The sequence below is a fragment of the Canis lupus genome, chromosome 16, assembly GCF_011100685.1.
Source record: "Canis lupus familiaris isolate Mischka breed German Shepherd chromosome 16, alternate assembly UU_Cfam_GSD_1.0, whole genome shotgun sequence".
Lineage (NCBI taxonomy): Eukaryota > Metazoa > Chordata > Mammalia > Carnivora > Canidae > Canis > Canis lupus.
The window spans coordinates 27,492,627-27,515,442 of NC_049237.1; the positions used below are offsets into that span (position 1 = coordinate 27,492,627).

The following is a 22,816-nucleotide window of genomic DNA, read 5'->3' on the forward strand; positions in this document are numbered from 1 at the left end:
ACCCCACTCCTCCACATATAAGCACATACTTCATTCACACATGGTGCACACACACACATGCACACACACGGGCACACATACACACTGCCCACACAGTCATACACACACACAAGGTCATACAAACCCCTCAAACACTTCTGTCCTAACACAAGCCCCCCCCCCACTGACCATTCATACAGGGGAATAGAATCAATCAAAGAAGACAGACAATCATGAGGGGTATAAAAACAACTCCTACTTAATAGAAAAAGGCTATAAACCGGGAAAGGCCTGACAAATGAGAAACACAAGGAGAAATGTAAAAAGTGTAGGTAGGCCTAGGGAAACAGTGACTGAGAATAAGAGATACTGAAAGCACCGGTCAAGTTTGGCTTTGGTTTCATTTGGGTTTTAGTCTCTGAAGAACATTCCTCAAAAACTGGCTAAGCCACTCTTTTTAGAAGAACTGGCATCCCGCTGAGTTGGGGCAGCACTGCAGGTCCCCTTTTCTCTCTGAATAAAACCTTCTACTATACAGATTTGCCGGCCAGGAGCTACAGCAGCCACCAGAGAACACCAGAAAGTTCTGTCACGCATTCAATCAACATATATTTTTTTAAAGAGGATTTCTTCAAGGTATGCATTTCTACAAATACAAAAAGTTACCACAAGTCCCCTTCGTGTCCAACACAGGGTGTTTATTCTGCAATTCAACCACTGCACACCAATGAACAATACACGGTGGGCAGGGGGGGAGACTTCTAGCTTCTCAGAAGCCCTCCCCACCCCCCCCAAATATGCTTGGAATCTCGGAACCATGTGTTTTGGAGTGAAGAAAACACACCTGGTGAGAGAGGTAGGATCCTAGCCAGCAGAAAGGTAAGTATCAAAAAAATTCAGTTTCGTCCTCCCTCATTCCCTGTTTTCCTTTCTCCAACATGCACTCTAAGCTGATGAGATGGCCCTCATTTTATCCCACCCAGCAAAGGAGCCTGCTGAAGAAACATCTCCCCTCAGACCAACCTCCCCCAAGAACTAAGCAGATGGCGGCTCGCGCCCCCTGGTGGGAGGACGGGGAACAGCGCCTCTACCCGCCAAGAAGCGGGTGAGAGCCCAGCCGCACCCCGACCTCCATCTCTCCTCCGCCACGCTGTTGTCAGCTACTTTTGAAATATGGGCACATCTCTTAGTTCTGATCTTGTCCTCAAGGGAACCTTCCAACCACCACCTCAGATATCAACTGTAAAGGTGGCCCATGTTCTTCAGAACTTGACTTGTGTTCCCAAGTGTCATCACTACAGGCCACTGGACTTGTACTAGGAACCATGGCTTCACACATGGGGAACTAGTGGATGCACAGGTGTGCGAAGGCAAAGGGAGGGATGGGGGAAGGGACTGGACTCAGAGAAATGCTTGAAAAGTGATGTCTGGCAAGTAAAATGTCAGTCATCTTTCCCACCGTGACTTCATGTCCAAACCTTCCTAGTTTTGCTTCCTCAAACCCCTATTTAAGAACAATTTTGAGGTAGCCATAGAAACATAACATCTTGCAGTTGTTAGGAAAGCAAGACCCACAGACAAAAATAATTCAGCGAAGAAATCCAGGGGAGGCATTCTATCTGCTGTGTGCAAGTGCAATATGGCATATGGGTATTTACCTACAGAATGGGCTGGACAATGTTCCTCAAACATTTACTTTCCTGAAACCATGTTATCACTAGGGAAAGAGCCATAAAAACTTATTTTCCAGCAAACAGAAGTTTCTGCTGGTTTATGAGTTGTCTACGTGGCAGACCCACTCTGGAAATGACCAGTAATATTGCTGCTTCTGCTCCAACCAGGTGCATTAGACCTGAATCCCAGCTCTCCCATTTACTAGCTCTGTGGCCTTGGTTTCCTAACTTTTTCCAGGCCTCAGTTTACTTACCTGTAAAATGGAGGTAATAATATCTACTTCACGGGGTCTAGGAAAGGATTTTTTTTAAAACATTTATTTAGAGAGAGCGTGCATGAAAGCAGGGGGAAGGGCAGAGGGAGAGGGAGAGAGAGAATCTCAAGCAGACTCCCCAGTGAGCACGGAGCTCAACAGGGAGCTTGATCCCACAACCCTGAGATCATGACCTGAGCCAAAACCAAGGGCTGGGCACTCAACTGAGTCACCTAGGTGCCCTGAGTCTAGGAAAGGATTAAACAAGTTAATGCAGTGGCCTCAGGATCCCTGACACTCCTAACTTTTATATATTATATATACATGTGTGTTCATTTATTAAAAGTCTACCAATGTTTTATATTATCAAGTGATCTGTGATCCAAAGGAGTTTTAAGACCTGTTGCTCTAGAGCACAGCATCTTTATAAGATTCCTAGGGGCTCTCATCCTTACCAGTGACGTACCATGCTGTAAGGCTTTTATGGGAACATGCAGTATGAGACAAATGTGTGGGTTATATTAGAAACAGAGTTAGCCTACTTTCAGAAAATAGATATGACTCCAAAGTTTCTATGTAATACCCCTAAATTAAAGCAAGCCAAATATAATTTCTTTTGCCTACAATTGTTATTAATAGCATTTGCAGCCGGCATACCATAAGATTGGTCAGGCAAAATTGTACTATGTACAGGACAAAAAAAAAGTATATCCGCAGTAGCCTTAACAGTGAGAATTCTGAAAATGAGGAATGTCAGCGTGAGGAATTCTCTTACTCTCCAGAGTTACCAAGTCTCTACAGGTAGAAGAGCTGGAAGATAAAGGACGAGTAGAAAATAGTGGTTAATCATTTGCCATTCCTTATATAAATCCACAAGGACTTTACATCATATTACCATGAAAAATAAAGTCTAGACTGTCCAAGAAAAGTGTAAGCATGACAAAGCATGCAGATGGCCTGAGGGTATTTGAAGGCACCACTGTATCCAAACAGGAAGCTAAACTGTTTAAAATGAAATCTTCAAACGAACTGCAGAGTGACCAATGTCAGCATAAAATCTATGAAAAAAGTTCAATTATGAATACTACTTTTTCCCAAGCTCCTCATATCCCCCTTCATTCCCAAAGTCAGCTCCACTCATCTAACTCTCTGGCAAATGTCTTGCCCCCCCAAATTATAAAATGAATACTTAGATTTCAAATTTTAAAAATGCTTCTCTCTGCTCATGTAAATTCCTACATAAATAATAAATAATATTCACAGAGCTTGAACACAAGAAAGCAGTCAGTTAGTATTTGTTGAATTGATAAGAATGGAAAGAGAAAAACCAACAAGTGTTAAACAGAAGGAGAGGTATAGTAAATGGTATTTTTTTTTAATTTTTTAAATGGTATTACAATCTGCAGGAAGAGACAGATTATTTAATGCAGGTTTTCCTCAATTTACAATGGGGTTACGTCCTGATAAATCCATTTTAAGTTGAAAATATCGAAGTCAAAAATGCATTTAATACACCTAACCTATCAAGCACCATAGTTTAGCCTAGCCAACCTTAAATGTGCTCCGAGCACTTCTATTAGCCTACAGTTGGGCAAAATCACGGAACACGAGGCCTATTTCATAACAAAGTGTTGAATATCTCCTGTGATATATCGAACACTGTACCGAAAGAAACAAAACGGTTTCCAGGGTACGGGTAGTCCAACCTCATGATCGCCTGGCTGACAGAGGGCTGTGGCTCCCCGCTGCCACCCAGCATCGCCAGAGAGGCTTGTCCTGCGTAAGGCTAGCCTGGATAAGGACCAGAACTCAAAACTCCATATTTGGTTTCTACTGAATATGTGTAGTTTCCACACCATCCTCAAGTTGAGAAATCATTAACTCAAACCCTAGTAAATCAGGGACTGTCTGTACTTTACTCCTGGAGTAACTGGCTAGCTTTTTTGGAAAAAAAAAAAAAAAAAAAGTTAGAGCCTTACCTTACACTACTAATTCTAGAAATTTCAGATAGAATAAATGACTTATCATAAAGAAAAGGAAGTCATAAAACAACTAGAAGAAAAAAGTTATCTCATCTTGGGATGAGGAAGAACTTCCCAAGCATAACCACAGAGGAAGAAAGCCTAGAGGAAAACATGATAGGTTTATTTACATTAAAAAGTAACAGAACTACTAAATGTAACATGGTATTCTGGATGGGATTCCATAACAGAAAAAGGGCTATCAGTCCAGGTTGCTTTTAATAAGTAAATGCCTATTTTGTTATATGCTGCATTTTTATTTTCAATCATCATGAATTATTTTCACGCAAAAATAATTTATATAAAAAAGAAAAAGGAGATCAGATAAAAACTAAGTAAATCTGAATAAAATATGGACTTGAGTTAATATATCAGTGACAGTTTCATTAATTGTAATAAATGGAGTGACTGGGTGGCTCAGTCAGTTAAACATCTGCTTTCAGCTCAGGTCAAGATCTCAGGGTCCTGGGATCAAGCCTTGCATCAGGCTCCCTGTTCAACAAGAAGTCAGCTTCTCCCTCTCCCTCTGCTCCTCCCCCCTGCTAGTGCTCATTCTCTCTCCTTTCCTCACTATCTCAAATAAATAAATAAAATATTTTAAAAATGTTGTAACAAATGCTATACTAATATGAGACGGTGGTAATAGGGAGACTGTGTGGCATGTATAGGGACTGAGAAGTAGGTCGGAATTTTTCTGTAAATCTAAAGCTGTTCTAAATAAAAAGTTAATTTAGAAAATACCTCCCCCTTGGGGTGCCTGGGTGGCTCCATTGTTTAAGTGTCAGACTCTAGGTTTTTGGCTCAGATGATGATCTCACGGTGGTGAGATCCAGCCCTGCATCAGGCTCTGTGCTCAGCAGGTAGTCTGCTTGAGATTCTCTCCCTGTACCCCACCCCCCTCTCAAATAAACAAATCTTTAAAAATTACCTCCTCCCTCAAAACAACAAAAAAAATGGTAAATAAGGGTTATTAGATTTGTGTGATACAATAGCAAGGCATATAGGTCTCTGGGTTCAGGCTGTCTAGGTTTAAATATCAATTTTGTCACTCATTGGCTGTGAGGTCTTGGGCAAGTTGTTTAATTTCTCTGTGTCCATTTCCTCATGTATAAAATAGGAATTTAAAATTGTACCTACTCTATAGGCCTATTTTGAAAATCATGTAAGTTAATGTGTATGTAAGACATCAACATTTTCCTAGCACATAGTGAGCACTCAATAGATGTTAGCTGGCCTTATCATTTAGAGAACCCTCACAAATAAATATGAAAAAATTAATATTTCAGTACAAATTAGCAAACAAATAAATAAAAAATTACAGTTGGCTAATAACATATGGAGAAAAGTTCACTCTCACTGATAATGGACACAAAAATTAAATCAAGATTATATATTTTTTTCTTACTAAACTGGCAAAGATTCAAAATGATAGTGCTCAGCATTGGAAAGGATGCTATACTGCTGGTACATGAAAATAATGTGCAATCTCAGTATAATGATACAGAGAAATGTTAATAACATTAAGTCAAAAAATCAGAATGTACAACATGGTATAACTCCTCTTTTGAAAAATATATTGGAAAAAAAAAGACAGTAATAAAATGTACCAAGATACTAATAGTCATCTCTGGGTAAAAAGATTATGAATGATTTATTTTCTTTATATTTTTCTGGGTTTTCTAAATTTTCAAATTTTTATATACTTTATGATTATAAAAGGGATTATATGCTTCTCATAGAAAATTTGGAAAATCAGGGGCTCCTGGGTGGCTCAGTGGTTGAGCGTTTCCTTTTGGCTCAGATCGTGATCCCCGGGTCCTGGGTTCGAGTCCCACACTGGCTCCCCACAAGGAACCTGCTTCTCCCTCTACTTGTCTCTGCCTCTCTCTGTGTCTATCATGAATAAATAAATAAAATCTTTAAAAAAAAAAAAAGAAAATCAGAAAAATAGAAATGTTTACATATGCTACTGAAGAGCTAATAAACAAAAATGAAGACAAGGTAAGAGGTTGAAAGAGTAAACTCTAGTCCCCTGGATGTGCTGCCTAGGGTAGACAGGGAGGTGCTGGGGAGAATCATAGGAAGTTGTGGTTTACTGGAATCCCCACCATTTGGTTGAGGTACTCTGCAAGAATACTTCTCCTCAGTTTCGTTCAGGGCTGCCACAGTAGCTTGGCCAATCCCTCAGCTGAAAACTTCCTTAAATTAAGTCCAAATTCCCACATAGCCACAAAGACCTCACCACCCAGACTTTATCCACTTCTCCATACTCACTGCTTCCCAATCCCATCAGTCCATCCCACATCCACCTCACCCCCAAATCCTTACCACTCCCCCCACCCCATATGGCAAACTCCTGACACCAGGGGGCCATGCTTCACACAGGCTTTCCTTTCACCTGGACATCCCTTTCCTGACCCCCCTCACCTGGCAACTCATTCCTCCTTCAGGACTCCTTCCAGGATTAGTCTCTTCTCTGAGAACAGGTGGGCTCCCTGATGCTCACCTCTCAGGACCCCTGACCCTCACAGTGATTTCACTCTCGTGCCTGCCTCTCTGGGACTCCTGTCCACATCTAGGTCCTCTTTATTTTTTTTTAAGATTTTATTTATTTATTCATGAGAGACACACATAGAGAGAGGCAGAGACACAGGCAGAGGCAGAAGCAGGCTCCATGCAGGGAGCCTGACATGGGACTCGATCCCAGGTCTCCAGGATCATGCCCTGGGCTGAAGGCAGGTGCTAAACCGCTGAGCCACCCGGGCTGCCCACATCTAGGTCCTCTTTAGATACTTGGTTCCTGAGTCTCTGGGTCAGGGCAGGTTCTCAGCAGATCTCTTGGGGTGAAAAATCTGCCTGGAGGTGAGGAAGCAGAGAGGGCTGAGAAGGAGAATTTCTGGGGTATACTATCACTTGAAGGCAGTCTAGCATCCTCTCATGTAAGACTGGCTGACTTAACACACACACACATATACAAATCCCACCTCAAGAAACCCCAAATAACCAAAACAGTCTTGAAAAAAAATTTTAAGGACTCCTACTTCCTGATTCAAACTTAGTACAAAGTTGCAGTAACCTAAACAGTGTGGTACTAGCATAAGGATAGACATATAGAACAGAACAGAGAGCCCAAAAACAAAACCATTCAGTGGGGAAAGGATCATCTTTTCAACAAATGGTGCCAGAAAAACTGGACACACATGCAAAAGAAGGAAGGAGCCCTGACCTTACACCAGATGCAAAACTTACTCTCAAAATGGATACAAGACCTAAATTTAAGAGCTAAAACTATAAAACTATAAGACATAAGGCAAAATCTTCACAACATGGGTCCCAAAATAACTTCTTAAATATGACACCAAAAGCACCAGCAATACAAGGAAGAGTGGATAAACTGGACTTTATCAAAATTAAGTACTTTCATGCATCAAAGGATACTATCAACATAGTGAAAAGGTAACCCACGGAATGGGAGAAAATATTCAAAACCACATATCTGATAAAGGATTAATATCCAGGATAACTAAAGGACACCTGTAACTCAACAGCAAAACAACTAAATTCAAAACTGGGCAAAGGACTTGAATAGGCATTTCTCCAAAGGAGATATACAAATGGTTGATAAGCACATGAAAGGACAATCAACATCATTGATCACTAGGGAAATGCAAATCAAAACAAAATGAGATGCCATTTCACACCTGGTAGGCTAGATATTAATAAAAAAAAGAAGCAAAAAATATGTTGGAAAGATGTGGAGAAATTGGAACCTCATGCATTGCTGGTGGGAATGTAAAATAGTGAAGTCCTGGGGAAAACCATTGAGTGGTTCCTCAAAAAGTTAAACATAGAGTTACCATAAGACCCAGTAATTCTGCTCCTGGGCATATACCCAAAAGAACTGAAAGTAGAGACTCAAACAGGTATGTGCACACTAACCTGCATAGCAGAATTATTCACAATAGCCAAAAGGTGAAGGGAACCCAAGTGCCCATCAACAGACAGACAAATAGAATAGGGTGTGTACATACACTGGAATCATACCCAGCCATAAAAAGGAACGAATTTCTGATACATGCTACAAAAGGGATGAACCTTGAGGGCATGATGCTAAGTTATATAAGCCAGACATCAAAGAGCAAATATTGTATGCTTCTAGTTACAGGAGGGACCTAGAATCAGTGGATAGAGACAGAATAAAGGTCACCAGGGGCTAGCAGTGGGAAGGATGAGGAATTATTGCCTAATGGGTACAGAGTTTCTGTTTGGGATGCCAAAAAAGTCCTGGAAATGGATATTTGTGATGGTCACACATCATTGTGAATGTACTTAATCCCACTTCATTTTAAGTGTACACTTAAAAATTATTTAAATGGTGAATTTTATGTTATGTGCAGTTACCACAAGAAAAACAAAAAATCCCCCAATAGCATGAGTGAGCTTCATCAGAAGATGGGCTGCCATGTTCTGTGGCTATTTGGATGCACCAGGTTCATTTCCTGACCCTTGGGTTAACAAATTCACACACCCTGCAGCCCACTCTGCCTATAGACCAACTGAGACATTAGATAATCTACTTTGTTAGCTCAGGACACCAGCAGCCATGCTCTGCCTTTTGTCCTTTTCTCTTCTTGATTTTTAAAGATTTGTTTATTTTACTTTAGAGAGAGAGAACACATGGGTGCAGGAGGAGGGGCAGAGGGAGAGAACTTTCAAGCAAACTCCTGGCTTTGCTCAGAGTTCAACCCAGGGCTGGATCCCCAACACCATTACCTGAGTTGAAATCAAGAGTCAGACACTCAACCGACTGAGCCACCCAGGAGCCTCTTCCTTCTTGAATTTTTAAAAAACATTCATTCATTCATTCATTCATTCATTTATTTATTTATTTATTTAAGAAAGAGATTGTATGGGGGGGAGAGCATGAGAAAGGGGAGGATTATGGGGATCCCTGGATGGCTCAGTGGTTTAGTGCCTGCCTTCAACCGGGGGCGTGATCCTGGAGGCCCAGGATCAAGTCCCACATCAGGCTCCCTGCATAGAGCCTGCTTCCCTCTCTGCCTATGTCTCTGCCTTTCTCTCTCTCTGTGCCTCTCATGAATAAATAAATAAAATCTTAAAAAAAATTTTTTTTTTTTAAAGGAGAGGATCAGAGGGAGAAGTAGACTCCCACTGAGCACGGAGCCCAACTTAGGGCTCGATCCCAGGACTCCAGGATCATGACCTGAGCCAAACAAAGGTAGATCTTAACTGCTTAACTGACGGAGCCACCAGGGCACCCCTCTCCTTGATTTTTAATACTGAAACATGTACCAGCTGGGAGAAGCTGTGGGGTGGAAGTAGGGGTAGGGCACAGTTGGTCACTGAATCAAAAAGAGTAAAGAAATCATGGAACAAAACTATACCTGAACCTCCTTAGAGTTTCGACCCTTGATAGAGCAACTATTTTACCTTTTAATGACTCAGAGAAGAATTTTTCTTCCCTTAATTAGCCCTTTCTACCATCTGAACTACCCTCATGGCTGAGAAGTTGTGATAACGAAATTCAACATATACACACAAATAATCCTCTTGTCTTACAATTCAAACCATTTTCTTTTTGTGCCGGCCTCACCAGAGATAGAGCCATTTAAACAGGCATTTAAAAAACTTCTGTAGCAACTGGGAACTTAAAATGTTTTTAATGACAATAAAAATTGCAATGGGTTTCAGAAATATTATTCCCCAAATTAACATGTTTTGAGTAATATTTTCCTGTCTAAAACCTCAAAGCCGGGATCCCTGGGTGGCGCAGCGGTTTAGCGCCTGTCTTTGGCCCAGGGCGCGATCCTGGAGACCCAGATCGAGTCCCACGTCGGGCTCCCGGTGCATGGAGCCTGCTTCTCCCTCTGCCTATGTCTCTGCTTCTCTCTCTCTCTCTCTCTCTCTCTGTGTGGCTATCATAAATAAAAAATAAAAAATAAATTAAAAAAAAATAAAACCTCAAAGCCAGTGCTTCCTTTTCAGGTCAGGGACATCTGTCCTGCAGTGACGTGCCCAACAAGTGGCACTTGAGTTTAATGGTTGCTGATTTTGCAGTTCACTAGAACCTTGTAGAACCTGTATCTAATCTACATGATCAGAAAGGTGCACAGCAAAAACACTTAAGACCTCAAACTCCTCCCAACTTTGCACTGTCCTATTCCATTATGATACATTCCAAATGCAAACAAAGTTTGGTCTAGAAATTTAATAGAAATTGACAGCAGGTGCATATCTTGCATTCCAGGCAGACAAGCTCAACAAGCAGTAGATGAATTAGTTACACACCACTTTCCCTAAAAACTAATAGGCTCTGTTTATGCCATTTTTCAAATTTTTCCACAAATTATTTATTGCTCTTAGAAAACCCACCCTGGCCACATTGCCAAAACTAATCACCTAAGGAATCAGTGATTTCAAACATTTCACCAAACTGCCATGGTCTCAAACACATGTTCGTCCTCTTGAGTGTGCATCTTTCTGGAAAATGTAAATTAACTAAGGAAAAGAAAACTAACTCAACAAAGTTATTGCCTTGCTTCTTCTTTATGAGGCCTTGATGAATTAGGGAACCTTCCCTTCAGAAAAGACTCTACCTTTTTCAAAAATATACATCCCAAAGAACCTGGCATAGCATCTGGTTTATATGCACATGTAAAGGTACTTATAATAACTCAGGTATTGAGCCATCAGTAAGTACCAGGCCCTGCACTTCAAAAAGTAATTATGATTATTGCCATTTATTATTTTTTTAAAGATTCATTTGAGAGAGAGCATATGTGTACATGCAAGTGGGATGGTGGGGGCAGTGCAGGAGAAAAGAATCTCAAGCCGACCCCCCACTGAGCACAGAGCCAGACTGAGGGCTCGATTTCATGACTCTGAGATCCCAACCTGAGCTGAAATCAAGAGTGGATCCTCAACCAACTGAGCTACCCAGGCACCCCCACGATTACTGCCATTTTAAAGATGTAGAAATTTTGCCCAACAGAGGAATTAAGTGATTCTTTTCTAAGGCTTCCTAAAGGAAGTCAGTAAACTCTCTAGCTGGAATTCCAATCCAGGTCTGCCTCACTCTTCAGCTTCTGTTCCTAATCACCATAGTGTGCAGCCTCCCTGAATAAATGAAGTGAAATTTCCCCTAATTTTTTTTTTTTACCAAAGCCAGCAATTTTGTTTCCTTGGGTTTGAGTAAGGCAGACAGCTACAATTTTCAATACTGATGAGCATTATCTTAAAATTGGGCATTTCTTCAGCCAGACTGTGCACAGGGACTGAGAAAAAAAAAAAACAAAACAGATATTTCTTTTCATGTACTTCCATACTTCTTTATATTTCACAATAGAGCTCTGCTACAAGAGATTTATCTGGTTAATTTTAGGGCTTGATTAAATTATTCTGAAATATAAATTGTGAACATCCTGAAACATAATTTCTCCCTCAAAAGACAAATGCCATAGTAATGTGTTCCTTGTGAGCTTTTCATGTATTTATTTTTTTGGAAAGGAACAATAGATTTTGAAAATGCAACTGAAAAGGCTTGAGTAGAACTTCCTTGAGGTCAGTGTTATCCACGATAGCCATATGTCCGGCAGGAAATCTGTGGCCGGGTGACATTAACAACGAATCCCCCACTTTCTCAGACCCTGGAGAGACTTGTGGCTTGTACATCTAAAAAGGCAGGGCTTGGATAAAGGATATACTTTTAGCTTTTCATATTACAGGTGTGGAATCTCTTATTTCTAGTCTTTGACCTAGTGCACACCAAGTGGTTTGTAGGGTTGACTCCTTAAGCAGAGTCTGCACACTCTGAGACCAAATAATCCTATTGTTGCCTACATGAGTTTATGTGCTTCTTAATGTATTCAACTGAGTAGGGAAGGGCACACCTGGGCTGTATTTCCAGGTGAAGATCAAAGATGGGCTTTTATGCTGATCATACTTAGGCCAGCTTTGCTAAATATCTAAGGTACATGTAAGAACCTCATTGAAAGAGAGATCCTCTATCTACTGCCATGCCATTGGAAAATTTAACAATTGGGAATCAAATTCCTCACCCTAACAAGTGAACCATACATGGAAGCACTGCGTTCTGCATGTTACTAGTGAATGATTCTAATATTTACTTTCAAATTACACAGTAAACCCTGCCACGTGTTCACAAAGATTAGTCAACTTTTATCCTTGGCTAAAACAATATATTGCTCAGAGACATATTATATCACTATTAACTTATTTTTTCATATACACCTGATCTTATGTCACCTTCAGAACAGCCTATGAAATGGACATGGTTTTCATTCCCACTTTACAAATAAGGAAATAAATACAGAGAGGTTAAGGAACAGACTAAAGATCTCCAGCTGTTAAGGAGCAGAGCCTAGAAGTAAACCCAAAGCTCTGTGCTTCTAAAACACTTAACTTCATCTCAATGTTACACTGCTTCTCATATTTGTTTCTTTATTTTTTAGAAGATTTTATTTATTTATTCATGAGAGACACAGGGAGAGAGAGAGAGGCAGAGGCACAGGTAGAGGAAGAAGCAGGCTTCCTGCGAGGAGCCCAGTGTGGGACACGATCCCGGATCCCGGGATCACGCCCTGAGCCACCTAGGTGTCCCTCATATTTGTTTTTTTTTTTTTTTTAAGATTTTATTTATTTATTCGTGAGAGATAGAGACAGAGAGAGAGAGAGAGAGAGAGAGAGGCAGAGACACCGGCAGAGGGAGAAGCAGGCTCCATGCAGGGAGCCCAATGAGGGACTCGATCCCAGGTCTCCAGAATCATGCCCTGGGCTGAAGGTGGCGCTAAACCGCTGAGCCACCCGGGCTGCCCCCCTATTTGTTTTTTAAAAGGTTAAATCAACTTTGGCAATTTCCTCTTAGTAGATTCTAAGCATTGCTAATTCAGATTTCTCCCTTATGCAGGAAGAATTAAAGAAAAAAAAAATGTGGGATGAATTCCGCCGGCTGAGACAAAAGTTAGCTTCCCGTAATAGCCCCAGCTCTCCTGTGGGAGGCAGCTGCAGCAAGCGACCTGGAGTCTATACACCTTCTGGCAGTGTGACCTTGGGCAAGTCACTTAATCTCTCTGTCCTTCAGTTTTCTCATCAGGAACATGAGGGCAATAATAGAAACCGGATGTTCTTGGGGATTAGAGTATTTTAAAAAGTGTTTTGCACATTTTATATGCTGTATGAGCTATCCAAGTGATTAATAAGCTTCCTGATCTAAGTTTAGTGATCATACATAAACATCAGGAGGCATAACTAACATGTCTATCATTTGGAAATTCAGAAAGCTACTTTGCCTTGAAAAGATGATCAACCACCACCCCCCGCCCCCCACCATGGCCAGGCTGCTCTATGTGAAGCCTAAGTGTCTAATTCTCAAATGAATTAGCTTTGTCATTGGCCGACTTAAAATACAGTATGAATTCCTTAACATTACTTCACCTCCAAGATCTACACACGCTCTAAAACTATTTTAAACTAAAAGCTTAACGACTGGGACGCCTGAGTGGCTCAGCGGTTGAGCTGCCTTCCGCTCAGGACGAGATCCCGGGGTCCTGGGATCAAGTCCCGCATCAGGCTCCCTTCTCCCTCTGCCTGTGTCTCTGCCTCTCTCTCTCTCTCTCTCTCTCATGAGTAAACAAAATCTTTAAAATAAAAGCTTAACAACCATTTGTGTTCTCAAGTAGTTCTTCACGCATTCTCTCTGGAGAGAAGCATGGCCCCCTTTCCAACCCTGCAACTAACTTGCTTTAAACTACGTTCTCTAAAAATGTTTCTTCGCAGTTTGCATTTCAGTTACAGGGTGTCCCCGATTGTTGCTGTCCCAGAACAAAAGCCTAATTGCTGCTGCTACAATACAGCCCTTTCTGTGAGATCATCACGAAGCCCTCGGAGCAAACAAGAGAGGGAGTTCTTAGGAACAGCAAGCGCTGCATCCAAATTCCTGCACTCCGAAGGCCAACGCGAGCCCAATTATCTGAGACTCGAGCTCCTCTCTTGTATCTACCTCCCCTGCACACAGCTGTCTCGCGAATACGTCCGAGCCCTTGAGGACACGTGTGTTTTCCCGCGTGGACGAGTTCGGGAAAACTCGGGGTCCCCTTCTCCCACCCGCGCAGCGCGAACAGGCAGGCGCCGGGCAGCGGCCCCGCCTGGGCGCGACCTGGGCGGTGGGGTCGCGGCGGGGCGCCCCGGAGCCCCAGCAGGGCCAGGCTCGCGGCGGGACGTGCCGCCAGGCCCACCCCGGCGCCCCGGCCCCGCGGAAGGGAACCCCACCTCCGCAGCGCCCCCGGGCCGGCGCGCCAACCCCCGAACGGCGGCCCCGGGGAGGGCTCGGGACTCACGCGCTGTCTCGGGCTGTCGGGGGCCTGTCCCCCGCCGGCTCCCGGCCCCGCGGGCTCTGAGAGTGCGAGCCTCCCATGGCTCGGAGCTCCGCGCGCGCCGCTGCTCCCGGACCCTGGGCCGGGAGGAGGCGGCGGGCGGGGGAGGAAGGGTGGGGCGGAGGGGCGGGCGGCTGTCGCGGGGAGCCGGCCTCGGGTCCCGGCCGCCGGGAAAGCCGGCGAAAGGGCGTTGCTCCCGACGCCGCCAACCCCGCCGCCAATTGCAGGGCTCGGCGTGCGCCGCGGCCGGCGGGGGGTGGGGGGTGGGGGGTGGCGGGTCTCCAGCCGGGAGATGCAGAGCGCCCCGCTCCCGCCGAGTCCGGGCCCCGGGCCGCCGCCCCCGCCCCCGCCCCCGCCCCGGAAGCCCCTCGGCGGGAGAAGAAAACAGGTGAAGCGGCCGGGAGGCCCGCGCGCACCCCCGGGGCCCCGCGGACCGGGAGCTGCCGCCGTCTGCGCCCGGGGAGCCCCCGCTCGAGGCCAGAAGGGGAGCGGCTCTGCAGGGAAGCACCGGTAGGGGGCGCTGTGTGCGTCGGGATCCCGAGACCCAGGCTGCCCTTCCCAGCGGCCTCCCCAGCACGGCTTCTCCTGGGAGGGAGGCCAGGGCTGAACTGTGGAGAAAAGTGCGTTAATCCCGGTTCTGCCCCCCACTCGCTGGGACAAATTACTTCTCCCTCTGCGAGTCTAATTTTCTTCATCTGGAAAAATGAGGTAGTATGTTCATTTTTACCTCCAGTGTCCCTTCTGGTTCTGACATTGAGTTCCAAACTCTGTCTTAGGGAAAAATGCACCCTATCCCTCCTATTGCACCTGTGATCCACCTAATGATACACCTAATAACTCCCTTTGCAGAATATTTCATGCCCTTGCTCACCTGTTCCCATCTCCTGCATCGCTCCTCTGCAACCTACCTTTCATCCCAGCGTTTTGTTTTGTTTCCAGGCCCCCCTTCTAGAACACTATCCAGCATCCTGATAGTACATCCTTTTTTCTTATTGCCTGTCTCTTTCATTAGAATGTAAACTCTGCAAAGACGGGAATTTGTTTTGTTTTCCCGTTCCCCCAACACTACTTGGTGCATAGTGGACACTAACAATTGTCAATAAACGCATTTATCCTACCCCCATGTTACCGTTTTCCTCCCCAGTCTTCCCACACCATGTGTTAATTCCTCTAACTTAGCAATCTTACTTTGAAATTATTTCTTTACTTGTCTGTCTTTCCACTAGAATATGAGTTCTATAATCATGAGAACACTTTCTTATCTCTATATACAACCTTAGTGCCTGTATCCTGCCTTATATACAGTATTTGCTGAATGAATGAATGAATGAATGAGCCTGTGGCAAAGCACACAGAATGGTGTTCAACATTAACTTCGTTCTTGACTTGAAGCTTTAGGCAATAATGATGTATGTGCCTACATTTCAATGTTCCCAGAAAGGGTCAGGAAATTCATAATAGAGACTTCTGTTTACAAAGGATCTTTTTATGTCAAATTTTGACTTCCTGTTTATACATTATCTTCACTCTACCATAGCTAGAGAGTTCCTAGGGTAGGGAATGCTGCCACATTGTAGGCATATACAAGCAGAACATTTGGAGATGGGAAAATAAACATTAATTAGTAAAAGTGTAGTGAGACTGGGAATTGAGGTTGTGTGGGAAGGATTTCAAATAGCTCAAGAAAAGTTGACTCTTGGCCGAAGATTTTTTAAAAGCTCACATTCTTCATACATTCTGTCTGAAATACTTTGGCAATGTGATTGAAGTGCCATTGATAATGCAAACATAAGCCTGCCGGAGCTGTGGTCCCTTTGAGAGGAATACTCGGCCTCTTCTCATGAAAAAATCTTAATTCCCAGTGGATCATTCCAAGGGAAAAATGGGAGGGTAAGCAATAGGAGAGGAGGAAAAGGAGGAGAAAATTTTAGAAAATTTAGACAAGATGGACTATTGGGAAAGTTTTATTATTATTAGTGGAGAAAGGCACAGGGTAACATCACTTAAATTGTTTAAAAGAAAAGGAAGAGAGTAAAGCCCACACCTTATAGTGATGCAGAGAAATCAAGGTAATGAGGAGAAAAAAGAGTTTGAAAAATAATGTGAAAGTTTGTACCTAGGGGGCCAAAGAGCATCTCTGCATAGATGCTTGTGTTTACTTATTTTGCTGCCTTGGCTGCTACAGAGACATGGGTGGCTGGGGAGTGAAGACAGTGAAGGAGAAGTCTTATCTTTGGAAAGTCAACATATGAGGGCTTTTCAGAGAAAATGCCCAAGATAGACCTGAGAGACCCAAACATCCCTCTCCCCCCTCAACGTATAGAGATTGGCTCTTCACATAGAAGCAGAGCCAAGTTCTATTTCCCCATCTCAGAGACTGGCTGCAGATCTCCAACAAAGGAATAGGTTATGGGATATGTGCAGATCCTCTGCTTAATGTCTTTTGGCTTAAAATCCTTCTAACTTTTCATGTTTCAATTAGAAGGCAAAATTTAAAAGCTCAGCATCCCTAATGAAGATATAAAATTGTTACCACGCAATCACGAGTTCTTCTCCGAGGAAAATTATTAAAGAAATGGAACCACCTCCTCTCCCTCCATGTGGTTCTGAAGCTGTGCACTCAAAGGCCATTTATAAGTTGTGGATGACCCTGCTGTCATCTGACCCATTGGCAGAGCAAGTTATGCCAGTTCTAGGGCTCAGAGCTATTCACACAGCTGAGGAGTTGTCCTTTAAGGGGAGGGCAGGAGGATGACAGCTGTACACCAATTGCTATTGCATTTGACACAGAATAAAGGGAGAATAGAAACTTCTGACTGTTTTATGGTGCCCTGTAGTTTCTGCCTAACACAACCAAAGAAGAAAAAGAAAGGGAAGAGGAAAAGAGGGAGGCAGCCTGCGTTTTGCAGTCCTTGGGCAGCAGGCTGCTGGACATGATTGCCAGTTGGGATCAAAGAAGATATATGGCCTGTGATGGAGTCTTGGAGGGATAGTATTTGACATCCAGTATTAAGGTTTCCATTTTGCATTAAAATTCTATCAGGAGGCATTTTTTTAAGTATTGAAAAAATTATAGAGAAAGAACGTTTAAGAAACTAAAATTTATGACTACCCCCTATACTGCAAAATACACACATCAGTGTCAAACCCTACTCCTAGAATGCTACTTAGGCTCTGTAGAAGGATGAGAGCTAACATTTAGTAGATACTGGGAGCCTTGCTTGGTGTTTGATGAAAGTAACCACATTTTGTCCTCATAACACAGGGACATGATAACAACAGTAGGTAATAGTTTTTTGAGTACATATTATGTGCCAGACTGTTCTAAGTGCTTTAGATTTATTAATTCATTTGATGTCTATTACAATGTTTATAGGCACTTTTAGTATCCTCAATTTAAAAACAAGTAAAGTGAAGCATGGAAAGGTTAAACATGCCCAAGGCCACATAGTTACAAAATGGCAGAGTTAGGAACAGGGCCCAGTTAGGTTAGCTCCACAGTCATAACATAGAGCTAAGTCTCCATGCTGTATTTCTTTAATTTTTACACTGTGCATCCCACTTTCAGATGAAGAAACTGAGGTTTAGAGAGATAAGTGGCGTATACAGTATTTAAACCCAGTTCTATCTTGATTACAAAGCTTATGTTCAACATGCATTCTTTCCCCCAGCAATCATGCCAAATGAGTATTACCCTTCATAGTAGCCATCTTGGGAAATTACATGCTTATATCAGAGCTGTGCCACCTTTCCTTTTTTGGAAATTATTGAAATGTTAATTTATAAGCCAAAAGGATAAAATTCAGTTTACTACAGATTGTTAGTAAGGGCCACATACCGTTACTGCAAGAGCCACATGTTTTTCTTGAAATTAGACAGTGTAAGTGCTCCAACATTGTTCTCCTTTTTCAAAATAGTTTTAAATATCCTAGGTTGTCTTCCCATATAAAGTTTAAAGTAAATTTGTAAATTTCTTAAAAAAAAAAAAAACCTTCTCTGGATTTCCCCAGGGATTACACCAAATCTATTGACTAATTTAAGGAGGATTGCTCATTTAACAACATTGAAACTTCTAATCCATGAACATGGTATAGCTCTATTTATGGAGACCTTCCTGAATTTCCCATAATGTCTTGTAGCTTTTCAGCCTATAGGTCTTGCACATCTTTTGCTAAACCTCTCCCTATATGTTTTTATGCTGTTTTAGATGGTGAAATGAAATTGATTATTGTATGTTATATTCTGCAACCTAGCTAAGTTCATTATTACTTCTAATAGTTTTTTGGGATTCCTTAGGGTTTTTTGTATGTCACTTATAAATAAAGATGGTTTTACTTCTTCCTTTATACTCTATACTCTGTATACCAGTGCCTAGCACTAGCTAGGCAGGTCCATACAATATTAAATAAAGTGGTTAGAGCTAATATCTTAGCCTTTACCCTGATCTTAGGTAGAAAGCATTGAATCATTCACATTGTAGCATGACATTAGCTGTCAGCTTTTGTAGATAGCATTAATCAAGTTGAGAAGTTTGCTTTTATTCACAATTTGTTGAGTTATTTTTAATGATAACAGTTTTGAATTTCAAAAAATGCTATTTCTGTACTTCTTAAAATGATATTTTTTCCTCCTATATTCTATTAATTTATTGAATTACATTGATTTTCAGATGTCAAGCCAAACTTGCATTGCCCCTTGATTACGGTGTATAATCTTTTTATATGCTTCTAGGTTTGGTTTGATGATAATATGTTGTTTGAGGATTTTTGCATCTATATTCATGAGGGATATTGATCTGTAGTTTTCTTTCTTAAGATGTTTTCACCTGGCTTTGGAATCAGGATAATATGACATCATAAATTGAGTTAGGAAGTGTTTCTTCCTCCTTTATTTTCTGGAAGACTTTTTGTAAGATTGGTATTATTTTTTCTTTAAATGCTTGATAAAATTCACCAGTGAAGCCATCTGAACCAGAAGTTTTCTTTATCAGAATGTTTTAAAATTCCAAATTTCATTTCTTTGTCATAGGGCTGTTGAGAATTCCTGTTCCTTCTTGAGTCAGCTTTGTAATTTACATCTTTCCCAAAATGTGTCCATTTCACCTAAATGGTCACATTTAATGCATAAAGATGCTCATACTAATAATGAGTGTTTGGGGCACTGGATGGCACCTCAGTTGTTTGGGCATCTGACTCTGGGTTTCTGCTTGGATCATAATCTTATTGGTAGTTAAGATCAAGCCCTGAGTCAGACTCTGTGCTCAGTGGGGAGTCTGCATGAAGATTCTTTCCCTTTGTCCCTCCCCCAACAAATAAATAAATAAATCTAAAAAAATTTTAAAATAATAATGGAGTGTTCTTCTTTTCATGTCTGAAAGATCTATAATGGAGTCCTCTCTTTCATTACTGATATGACAATATATTTTTTTTCTTGGTCAGTTGGGATTGAGATTTATGAATTTTATTTGTATTTTCAAATGACCAACTTTTGGTTTTACTGATTTTCCCTTTTTTCCTATTCTCATTTTTAAAAAGATTTATTTATTCATTTATGATAGACAGAGAGAGAGAGAGAGGCAGAGACACAGGAGGAGGGAGACGCAGGCTCCATGCCGGGAGCCTGACTCAATCCCAGGACTCAAGGATCCGGACCTGGGCCAAAGGCAGGCACTAAACTGCTGAGCCACCCAGGGATCCCCTCTTCTTTTATCTTATAGGAATTCAAAGTTATAATTTATTTCCCTCTAGGTTCTACTTAGCATATCCCATGAATTTTGATATGTTGTATTTTTATTATCATTCAGTACAAAATATTTTCTAATCTCGTGTGATTTCTTCTTCAAGGTAAACATGCCCATTCACTCAGTGTTTAGTTTCCAAATATTTATGATTTTCCTAGTTATCTCGCTGTTCTTAGTTTCCAATTTAATTTAATTGTGGTTAGAAAATAAACTTGAATTTACTGAGATTTGTTTATGGTCCAGAATATGGTCTATCCTGATAAACGTATCATGTACACTTGAAAAGAATGTGCATTTTGCTGTTGTTGGGTGAAGTGTTCTATAAATATCACTTAGGTCAAAGTGGTTGATAGTATATTATTAACATTTTCTATCTTTGCTGATTTTTGTTTGTTTACTCTATCAATTTCTTTCTTTTTAAAAAAAAAATCTTATTTATTCATGAGAGACACACAGAGAAAGGCAGAGACCTACGCAGAGGGAGAAACAGGCTCCTCGCAGGGAGCCTGATCCAGGACTCAATCCCAGGACCCCAGGATCATGACCTGAGCCAAAGGCAGACACTCAACCACTGAGCCACCCAGGGGTCCCAACTCTATCAATTTCTGAGAGACATTATAATCTCCAGTTATGATTACATATTTCTTCCTTTGATTCTGTCAATTTTACTTCATGTATTTTTTTTAAAGATTTTATTTATTTATTCATGAGAGACACAGAGAGAAGTGGGGGGTGGCCAGAAACATAGGCAGAGGGAGATGCAGGCTCCATGCAGGGAGCCGGATATGGGACTCGATCCCAGGACTCCAGGATCATGCCCTGGGCCAAAGGCAGGCACCAAACCGCTGAGCCACCCAGGGAGCCCACTTCATGTATTTTGAAGCTATTATTGAGCATGGACAAATTTGTGATTTTTATGTCACCTTGACTAAAACTTTTATTATTCTGAAGTGCCCTTTATCATTGGTAATACACTTTGTTTCAAAATCTATTTTGTATGATACTAATATAGCCACTTAAGCCTTCCTATGCTTACTGTTTACATGATATATCATTTTTCTATCCATCTATTTTTGAGCTGTCTCTGACTTTATATTTCAAGTATTTGTTTTTTAAATAGACTATTTTTTAGAGCAGTCCTAGGTCCACAGTTAAATTGAGCAGAAAGTATAGAGAGTTCCCTCCCCCTAAACACACATACCCTCCCCAATATCAACATCCCACACCAGAGTGGTACATATGTTTCAACCAACACTGACATCATTGTTACCCAAAGTCCATAGTTTACATTCGGATTTACACTTGGTATGAGTTTTAACAAACATACAATAACATGTATCCCCCATTGTAGTATACAGAATAGTTTCACTTTTCTAAAAACCTGCTGTGTTCTGCTCATTCATCCTTTCCCCTACCCCATTCCCTGGCAACCAGATATTTTTACTGTTTTTATAGTTTTGCCTTTTTCAGAATGTTATAATAGAATCAAACAGTATATAGCTTTTCAGAGTGGCTTGTCTCATATGCATTTAAGGTTCCTCTGTGTCTTTTTGGTGGCTTGATAACTCATTTCTTTTCAGCCCTGAATAACATTCCTTGTGTGGATGTACCACAGTTTATTTATCCATTCACCTACTAAAGGACCTCTTGGTTACCTTGGGAGTTTTTGGCAATTATGAATAAAGCAGCTCTAAACATTATGTGAAAATTTTTGTTTATACAAAAGTTTTCAACTAATTTGGGTAAACGTCAAGAAATGTAATTGCTGGATGGTAAGAGTGTTTATTTGTAAGAAACCACCAAACTTTCTTCCAAAGGAACTGTACCATTTTGCACTCCTACAAGCAATGGATGAGAGTTCCTGTTGATCCACATCCTCACCAGTATCTAGTGTCACCAGTGTCCTGAATTTTTGCCATTCTAATAGGCATCCAGTGGTATCTATTGTTTTAATTTGTAGACTCCTAATTACATATGATGTGGCACATCTTTCATGTTTATTTGCCATCTATATATCTTTTCCAGTGAGGTGTTACATTTGGCTTTTTTGATCCACTTAAGAATAATCACCAATTTTAGTCTTTTGATGAGTGTTTAGGCTATTAACATTTGATGTAATTATTAATATGGTTAATTGGGTTCTATCATTTTATATTTTTGTTGCCAACTTTTCTCTTCTGCTTCTTCATTTCCCATTTCCTGCCTTTTTTTGGTATTACTTTAATATTTTATAAATATTCCATTTTAGTTTTATTGATGGTTCTTTAGCTACGGTGTCTGCATTTTTATATTAATGGTTGACCTATAAATTACAAAATACATCCTTAACTTTTCATAGCCCATTAAAGTTAATAATGTACTTCTTCATGCAAATTCTAGAAATGAAAAGTGCAATTCTTAAAAGAATTGAGCAGATGGACTTAACAACCAAATGGATATGTTAAATGAAAGAATAAGTAAGATAGATCAACCAAAATTACTCAAGATGAGTAACAGGAAAAAATATCAAAAATAAAATGAACAGGGGTGCCTGAGTGGCTCAATTGGTTAAGCATCTGTGTTGGGCGCAGGTCATGATCCCAGGGTCCTGAAATCTGCCCACATTGGGCTCCCTGCTCTGCTTCTCCCTCTCCCTCTAACCCTTTCCCCTGCCCCATGCTCTCACTTGCACATGCTCTCTCTCTCTCTCTCTCTCTCATGTGTGTTGTGCTCTCTCTCATAGAAATAAATAAAATCT

The 22,816-nt window shown here is 41.4% G+C and overlaps 1 protein-coding gene across 8 annotated transcripts in view; it reads right to left on the bottom strand.

Moving 5' to 3' along the window:
* The window catches only part of TACC1 (transforming acidic coiled-coil containing protein 1), a 119,443-nt gene that overhangs the window by 74,996 nt on the left and 21,631 nt on the right, over positions 1 to 22,816 (bottom strand). For 2 of the 8 annotated variants that reach the window (XM_038560038.1, XM_038560036.1), the window contains exon 1: positions 14,304 to 14,450. The exons of 2 other annotated variants lie outside the window; for them this stretch is intronic. In XM_038560038.1, coding sequence (XP_038415966.1) covers positions 14,304 to 14,380 — 77 coding nt within the window. In that variant the 5' untranslated portion in view covers positions 14,381 to 14,450. Of the gene's footprint in view, positions 1 to 14,303; positions 14,451 to 22,816 lie in introns of those variants that run through there. 4 more of the 8 variants (XM_038560040.1, XM_038560046.1, XM_038560043.1 and 1 more) reach the window with 4 other exon arrangements.